General features: G+C 26.2%; 1 protein-coding gene across 1 annotated transcript; it reads right to left on the bottom strand.

Annotated features, from left to right (window-relative positions):
• Positions 1-7,910: 7,910 nt before the first annotated feature.
• Positions 7,911-8,920, bottom strand: OCT59_008535 (uncharacterized protein; the record flags this gene model as incomplete). The annotated part of the gene is made up of 4 exons (XM_025328397.1): positions 7,911-8,519; positions 8,591-8,659; positions 8,770-8,794; positions 8,880-8,920. The coding sequence occupies 4 exons, from the start codon at positions 8,918-8,920 to the stop codon at positions 7,911-7,913; spliced, it is 744 nt and encodes a 247-aa protein (XP_025166887.1).
• Between the last annotated feature and the right edge of the window lie 1,183 nt (positions 8,921-10,103).

Here is a 10,103-nt window from a genome sequence, read left to right as displayed (position 1 = left end):
ATTGTAATAATTTTTCTAATTTTTTTCCAAATAATAAATTAAAGAAAAAGGATTGATTATTGATATTAAAAATATAGTAAATAAAACGAAAAAATTAAAAATTGAATGGAAAAAAATATATATCTTCGCAAGTTAATATATAAATTTTGTATCTCTCATCTCGCCATGATTTTATCGCCTAAGCAAGAAGTTATCAAGAAATTTCTCACAATCAGATTACAACAGTATTATAACGATTATTTAAGGTAAAACTTAATTCCCAATTGATTTGAATACCTATTTTGGTAAAACAATAAATTTAAACTAACTATAAATAATAAAAGAATAAGAGTTACGTTTATAGGAGTATGCATTAAGACATTTTTACCGTATTTTATGACATGATTTCGTAACAAAATTATCTAAATTAGGAGGTGATGAGATTTTGAAATCGTATTGAATTTTTGAGAAATTTTTGCATTAAGTATTTACATTACGCGAATTTATAAAAAAAGGAATCTTTAGTAATACAAATATAATAGTAACTAGTCACATGATTTTATCCAATAGTTTAACGTTTATAAAAATTTAAAAAAAAATCTTTGATTTTTTTTGAAATTTACAAATATATTTCCACTTTACTACTATATAATTATAATATTGTAAAGGTTGTCAACAAAACCTGTTACCCTTTCATGTTCTCGGCATTGTTAATTTATGCACGATCATCAAAAGGCTGTTTGTTCGTTGCTACAAAATACATAATCATACCAAAACTATAGATATCTGCTGCTTGTTTCCTCTTAATACTTCAGGGGATACATAAGGCATAACTCCATAAATATTATTTTGGTTGATATTACCAACTTTTCCACACAATCCCATATCTGAAATAAATGTTTTGTCATCATATTTTTCCATAAAAGGAGTATTAAATAATATATTTCCTGTATGAAAATCACGATGGACCATCTGTCTTTTATGAATTTTCTTAAGACCATTTGCAATATAATATAATGTTCGTATTTTATTTTCCCAATCAAAGTATTTATAATTTTCATTAATATTGATCCAATTATTAAAACTTCCACCTTCTGCATAATGAAGGACAATAATATAACTTTTGGTATTTGGATCTTGGGATACTATAATTCTACTATTGTAATGAGATGCTTTAGTTGAATATGCCTTAATCTATTATAAATTTATTATATAAAATATAAGTATATTGAAAATAATTGAAAAATATATAAGACATGAAATATTTCGTACCTCATTTAATAATTCATTGATGTGATTCTGAGAGTTGTCTAAACATTTTAAAGCAACTTTTTTATCTGAGTCTATTTTGTATTTACTATCCGGACTTTTTGAATATAATGTTGGACCATCTTTCCATATTGCTGAATATATTGTAGCAAAACCACCTTTGCCTATTTTTTTAATTTCATTAAACTGACTATATGGTATCCATTCAAATACTTTATCAGGATCGTCAGTTTCCAGCATATTTTGAATGAAGTCATCAATTTTTTCATTTCCGCTAATCCTGTTAAGAACTAAAATATAATCACTTGTATCTGGATTTTGAGATATTCCATACAATACATGAAACATGTTTTTTGTTGAATATTTTTTAGCCTAAAACCGTCAACAAGAAATTGACACTATATTAAGAAAATGAAATAAAAAATGTAATAATGATATTTATAGAAATTTATACCTCATTTATTAAAGAATCAACAAGATTTTGCAGGTTATGCAAACATTTTAAAGTAACTTCTTTATTTGAATCTCTTGTATGTTTTTTATAATGTAATGGGCCATTCTTCCATATTGCTGAATATACTGTTATAGAACCATTTTCGCCTGTTTCTTTAATTTCATTAAATTGATTGTATGGTATCCATTCAAATACTATATAAGGATTATTATTAGTTTCCAATTGCATTTCTTGAATGAAATCATCAATTTTTTCATTTCCAATCATCCAATTTACTAAGTTTGTAGAATTATTTTGAACTAAAATATAATCACTTGTATTTGGATTTTGAGATATTCCATACAATATAAGAAATTTGTTATTTTTTGTTAAATATTTTTTAGCCTAAAACTATAAACAGAAAATTAACAATATATAAAAAAGAATAATAATAAATGTAACAATATTTATAGAAATTTATACCTCATTCATTAGAGAATCAACAGGATTTTGCAAGTTATGCAAACATTTTAAAGCAACTTATTTATTTGAATCTCTTGTATAATGATTACTCCACTTATCCTTTTTGTGTAATGGACCATTTTCCCATATTGCTGAATATACAGTTATAGAACTAGGGATTGGAATCGATTTTACAATAATCGAATTTATCAAAAATCGATAAGAATCAATTTTAAATCGATTATCGAATAAAAATCGAATTTACTTATTGTGGCGCAGTAGCGTTAATAAAGATTTCCCCTACGTACCAGGACCCAGAAATATATATACAGGGGTAGGGTACACAGATGCATCGCCATCATAGTGGAATTAGACGGAGTAAAGTTTTGATTTGTGTACAATCTTAGAATTTTTCATCTATAGTTAGGTCATCAAGATTGCATATTTTTTATCAAAATTTTTATATGTAAAAAATTAGTTTGCGTATTTTTGGCCTAAATTTGGCTAATCTTATATACGTACTTATTTAATTAACTGCATTGTAATATTTAGTATTAATTGAAAGAAATTTCTAATGGTTAAAAGTGAAATTTTAGAAAAATATTATTGAAAAAATGGTAAATTCTATTTTTTCACATTAGTATTTGGTTTTATAAATAATAGAGAAGCCATGATAAAATAATTAATAACTTAATGTCTGAAATTTTATTTGTGTATTTTTGCAGGATTTTCAATATCAGGTGTCAATTATACGTACTACTCATATAAAAAGTCTCTGCGTACAGCTCATAGTAAAAAAATTTTCGCCACCTGACCCCTATATATATATTTCTGGGTCCTTACGTACCCTACAAGTATTGGCCTATTTGTCACACATTATTTGTCACATAGTTAATTTCTTAATTTCTTAATGCCGGCCATTTTGTAACATTTTGGGGTAGTCCGTTAATAAGAAGTTAGGTCGTTGTCACGTGACATCAACAAAAATCCAAAAAAAAGGAAATTTTGTTGTCCAATGAAATTCAAGTTATGTTGTACAAAATTCCCAAAAAGGATATTTTTTTATGTCGATCTTAATAATTTTGATAGTCACGTGACTGGCAGTAGTATAATTTCGATTAACGATTAATCGACGATTAATCGATTCTAAAATCGATTCTAATAATGATAATCAATTCCAATCCCTATATAGAACCATTTTTGCCTGTTTCTTTAATTTTATTAAACTGATTGTATGGTATCCTAGTGCTCTGCAAAATTCGGGTCTAACCCGGATAATTCAACCCGAGTGAATTTTAAATCGGGTCGGTACTAACAATTTTAATAACCCGTAACCCGCATGACCCGACCTGTCGGGTTGGGTCATTCATTTCCTTGACTCGAGTTTTGACCCAAATTAGACCCGGATGATCATTAAAATCACTGATCACATATCAATTACGCGTTAATATTGATTATGTTTATATAATTTTGTTAGATGAATGAGGTAGTATATGCTCACTTAGCGAAAATTGCTAGAGACACCTTGCAATTACGGGTATGTGTATGAATTATTATTTTAATTATTAACATTACATTAACTAATAAGTTGATTTTGATGATTAATAAAGCAACCAGCATTCCAGTAGTTTCCGGTGGAACCGATTTGATAGCTGCAAAAAGATGTAATCTTAAAGCAGATACAATTATAGCATGCATGTGTTTAAAGTCCTGGCAGACGTAAAGTATAGTCAAATTTCTGTTAAAGCAAGTGATATAATTTCGATTTTATAGTTCAAATATAAAGCAATAAATAAACAGGAATTTAAGATATCTTTAAATTCGTGCTTAGCTTTAGTTTTAATAACAAAAAGTTGTGTGACCTATATGATCATCTTGTAGATCAATTACCTTGCGTTATTGAAAAAATTATATTTGAAAAAATATTTTTGATATATTACTAAGCATACAGTATATTATCCAATGAAAATTTCGGGTCTAACCCGGGTTATTCGAATTAAATATACTCGGGTCAGGTTAAAATCGGATCATTTCTATTTTTGCCGGGTCGAGTCGGATATATTCTCCAAACCCGACCGAATCCGACCCGGTAGGAGCACTATGGTATCCATTCAAATATTACGTCATCATAGGAATTAATATTTAATTGACTTTCTTGAATGAATTCATCAATTTGTTCATTTCCACTGGTCCAGTTTGTAAAATTTTCTTTTAAGTATTTTAAATCTTGAAAAGATATTATTATTTAAATAATTTAAAAATTTTGAGTAAAATTATATTTATTAACGATAATAAATTTTATGCACAAAGGCGTTCTCGCATGTCACAAATTCACGCTTGGGAAAGAAGTACAATTGTGTTAGATTAATCTTGCGAGCAATATAATAGGTGAGATCGGCAATTAAGCACTTGATGTGAGTTCTACGGGGCTAGAATTAAATAATGCCGCCTGCCATTATCCAAAATGGAAAGGATCTAGTACACTTTATTTTGGAAAATTCTTTTTGGAAATATTAGCTAGTATTGATATGTATAATCTATACTTGGGTGCCGAAACCTTTCGGCTATATGCCGAAATCGAAACACTTTTCGGCATATAATAGTTTCTGAAATCCCAAATCCTGAACTATTGCCGAAATCCCAAATCATTGCCGAAATCCCAAACTATTACTGAAATCTAAAACCATTTCCAAAATCCAAACCATTGCCGAAATCCCAAATCATTGCCAAAATCAAAACCGTGGCAAAATCCAAAACTAGAGCTCCGAACTGAACCAAAATTTTTTTTTCGGTTCAGTTGGTAATATACGGTAAGTTTTTATAATAATTAATATTAATTTTTCTTTTACTGAATTACTATGATAAACATTAACTTTATTATTTGAGTGATAAAATAATAAGATCAACACGACCTCTATTAAGGTGAGGACTTTGATACGATGCCTCCAGTGGGATGTTGGTAGGTATCACTACCAAAACTTTTATGAATTATTCTGCTGTGTCACCTCCTCCGTGTCCTATATAAACCGTGGGTACTGGGAAAAAAGTACTGGCTAGTTTTTTATTATATGATATAGATTATACTTTTGGGATTTGGCAACGGTTTTGGGTTTTGGCAATTATTTGGGATTTCGATAAAGGTTTGGGATTTCGGCAACAGTTTGGGATTTGGGATTTCAGCAAAATTCCAAAACTATATTTTGGCATATGTCAAATCCCAAACATGTTTCAGCACCTATAGGTTTCGGCACCCAAGTCTAGTATAATCATTTTGCAAAAAAACCGATCCATGTAATATGTATAATCACAAATTTAAAAGATCGTTTAATACGGCTATACTAATTTTGCCCAGTTTCCATTGGATCCGATGTGGAATTAGCTCGGATTCCATGTAATAACGGCAGAAGACATTGGTCCAGATGTTGATCAATCGGATCCCAGAATCAGGGGCGAAAATTCGTTTAATGGCTATACGTTTAATACGATTCACTTTTCACTATTGGATAAAAACCGTGAAATAATCAATAGTAAAAAATATAGTGTCATATGATGGAGAGGCATAATCATGTGTCACATTTTTTTTTACTTTTTTTTTCTGGAATTTATTATAAATACTTTTGATTATTTGTTCTCTTAAATTTTCTTTCCGATATGATAAAATTAATTTTATAATAAGGCTTCGCCAATTTGAAAGTATGCTTAAGATTTCTTGTGTTCGTTTTATGTCACGTGTGAAGAGTTGAATTATTTCTAGATATCATGTCATTATGTTTCTATATAACATTATTAAGTATGGCATTAATAAATTTCTATTTTTTAAAAAAAAACTAGCAAAATAAAAATTTGAAGCAATTAAGATGATTAAGTATTTCTTTTAATAACTTAATTGTATTCAATTATTGAATACTTGTTAAAGTTATGACTCAAATAAATTTTATTATAACACAAATAAATTAAAAATGGAAAGTTACAATAAAGTACCTATTATATAGTGGAATATGAGAGTTTAGAACTTCGCAAGTAAATTAATTAATAATAACTAATTTTTCGAGAAGTTTATTTTTTCAAATATTCATTGTTCTCTAATCGTAATAAATTGAAGGATTAAAATTTATTGCAAATTTTTCTTAAAAATTAATTATATCATGATATTATATTAAAAATTAATCGTTATTATTGTATTAATATATAATAAAATATAACATCTATTAACAAGTTATTTTTGTATATAACCAATATTTTGTCCCCCTTTTACTGGCAAAAATAACGGTTCTCCAAGATTGGCTACATAATAAATCTGTATTAAGAAATTTGGTGCGAATATTTATCTTATTAATAAATATATTTAACATATTTATTAAAAATAATAAATGGACTGTACAAAGAAAAAAAAATTATAATGACATATCAATACCAAATAAAGCTTTTTTCCACGTATGCGATTTTACTATATTAGTAGACGACAAAATTTGATAAACTTTTTATAACATTCTAAATAGTTTTTTCATATCCATTGCGCTGGTTAAACTAAAAGGTTTCGATCCGTGACTGGGTTCAACCGGATGAACCTGGATAATTGCGGTTTTTATCCGGATTTGACCCGGAATCCGGATAATAAAAATTTAAAAAATTTCGATTTTTTCAATAAACATAATAGTGGTGGCGCAGTAATTTTTTTTGATCACGAATTTTAACGGAAAATCGATTTTTATTGGGTATTGCTAAACATCACCGGTGATGAAATTATGATGTAATGCTGGCCAGTATTTTATTAGATTTTTAATTCTGGTCGAAAGTACATCATAATGCTGGTACGATGCTCATCACCGCCGGTGAGCTTTAGCAATTTTCATTTTTATTTATAATTGTGCTTTATTTTCCATTATTATGCTTCATTTAATTTGTTTAAATATTTATTGTAATACATTTATTGTGTACATTTTCAAAAAACTGATAGTATAATTCAAATTATAATTTAATTTAATCTGAATACACTTTATTTAATTAAATGAATATCGCAATTTTAATTAAATATGTAAATATTATGGATAATTTTTTAACTTATCGAATAACGGTTTCTATCCGGATCGAAACACTACTACTCTCGTACATAAAAGATGATATATTAACGTTAATATTCAGTAAATTGTATTTATTATAAGTAAAATAAAACGTCTAATTAAGTATTTATTATCCATAATACTATATTTAATAATTGGACGTTATAAATATAGGGTAATATATTTTTGCATTTAAAAATAATTGTAATAACTGTACTAATTTTTTTTAAAATAATAAATTAAAAAAAATTCGTATCTTAATTAGATTCTATCACACATGGTCTCTCATATCGCCATATCACCGTGATTTTATCATCTAAGAAATCACCAACAAAAATTTCTCACAATCAGATAGTATCATATTGTAAGATTGATTCCAATTGATTGAATACCTATTATTACTAAACCAATAAATTTGAACTAACTATAAATAAAAAGAGAATAAGTATTTCTATACATTTATGTTTATAGGAGTATGCATTGTAGACATTTTTACTTGTTTTAAAACATTAAAGTTTGTTTTAAAAACGATGATTTCGGAACAAAAAATTATCTAAATTAGGAAATTCGGTTATTTGATTTTTTGATATGGCGTTAACTGAAGATCATCACCCGATTTTTTTTTTAACCCCTAATTTACTTCTGAAAAAAGAATCTCCGAATTCAAATTAAAAATATAATCACATGATTTTTGAACTTTATTATTATTATTTTACTTTGATCAAATCCAAAATAATATTTACAACATTTTTAATATTTTTTGATAAAATTGAAAGATTACCAGATTTTAATACAATTAAATCTTTCAAAATATCATCATTTTCACCATCTAAAACATACCTATTAATTATATGATTATTTGCTTTATAATAATTAGGCCAAACCATTTGATCAAAATAATTTGGAGGATCAACCCAATTTCTATCAGGTATTTTCTTACCATAAATAAATTCCCTTCTTTTTTTAAGTGTATCATAATCAGCTTCTAAAAATATTTTAATATCTAATTCTTTAATAACATCAGAATTTATATATAATAAAAATCCATCAACTATAACAAAATTTAATTCTTTTTCATTATTATTATTTGATAAAATATTTTGAACTTGATCATTTAATTCTTTAATTAAATCATTTAATTCATCAGATTCAATATTATCAATTAAATGATTTTTTTTGGATTTAAATGATTTTATAAAAGTTGGTGAAGTACGTAAATTATAAAGTGAATTAATAAAAGAACTAAAATCTAACGCTTCAGGACATTCTCCATTTGCGAGATTAGTTATTGGATCAATTGGATATTGTTCTTTTTTCTGTTGATATGATTGTACAGTATGTGTAAGTTCATTGATATTAAATATAATTTATATAATACGTTACATACCTTGAAAAAATCATCCTGATGTAATATTGTTGAATTTGGAAATATTTTTTGTAGCAAACTAGCAAATGTCTGTATATATGTTAGGAAAAAAAAGATATTTTATTAATATATAATCAAAAAAATATATATTTTTTTTCTTTGCAAAAAAAAAAGAATGTATTTAAAAATGTATTATATACCGTTTTACCAGTACAAGAAGCACCGCTATATTAAATAATATAATTCATATAAGTAAAATAAAAATTTTTATAATAATATACTTTTAATGAAAATCGATTATTATTATTACCTGATTCCTATCGTAATTATTTGATTTTTTTTGTTCACCATGATTTATTATTTTTGAGAAAGAAAAAAATTTTCTTATTTATATTATTATATGGCTGTGAATGCGAAGATCAACTAAAATCATTCCACATCACATGTAAAAATTCTTAAATCGATTAAAACTGGTGATTTTGACGTACGACAATGTTCCGGTTTTTTACCGGTTATTAACCGCAGTTGCAGAGGTGTAAACAGTTAATCTTACATAAATTAAGTATGGATTTTTTTTTTGTATAAGGACTATCAAAAAAATTTCACACGATAATTTTTTTACAAAGAAAAAGAAAATCCGCAAAATATTTTTTTTTTTGTATTAACGTTAAGCAATGTTCTTTGATTTAATAATATCATAAAATTCAATGGAGGAATTATTAAATAGTTCTCCAGTATTATCTATTATAAATGGGCAATATTCTTTAAGTATACCACAATATGGTCTAGAAATTTTTTGCGATGCAATAGCTTTATTATGTTTAGGATACACTTACTATGGGCATTAAATACCAACGTCAGTAATACTTCTAAGATGGCAAAAAATTCATGGGGTGCCGCATCTAAGGAATTTAAAGAATTTTATAGAGAATACACTAAGAATGTTTTTAACTAATGTGTCATAATTTATTTGAAAATTTCATCTTAAGCATGACATAAAAATAACAAAGTTAAAGAAGAATAAAAATATATTATGAGATATTAACATGAAAATTCTAAGTAAGACTTTTAAGTGGTAAAACTTCAACATCTGATATATTAATTAGTATATAATATGATAAATGACGTTTTTCGTATCATATTATAGAGTTATAGTATCAAATTTTAATTTTAAAGAATAAAATACATTTTTAAAATGATAATTTCTATGAACATTTTTTTTAAATTATTTTGGTCAACGTCATCCGTTTTTGCATTTCTAATTAAACATTTCTAATTAAACCAAGTTCGTTTTCAAGCGAATGTTCTTACAAGCGCCACAATATGTTACACAAGAATTCGAACCTTATTATTTATTTATTTTTTTTTTATTATCTGTTATACCTCAATGAAAAATCTGAATTCTATTCTAATTTGTTACACGCATAAAACGCTTAAAGGTTACTTCCGAATTCGAATAAGCTTTTAAGAAAGATAATAAATAATAAGATATTGATTGATAATCAAATAATTGTAAAAATCTAGAATGATTCGA

This window comes from Rhizophagus irregularis, chromosome 16 (genome assembly GCF_026210795.1).
Source record: "Rhizophagus irregularis chromosome 16, complete sequence".
Lineage (NCBI taxonomy): Eukaryota > Fungi > Glomeromycota > Glomeromycetes > Glomerales > Glomeraceae > Rhizophagus > Rhizophagus irregularis.
The sequence above is the reverse complement of the archived record's forward strand: the minus strand, read 5'-3'. Positions and strand labels throughout refer to the sequence as shown.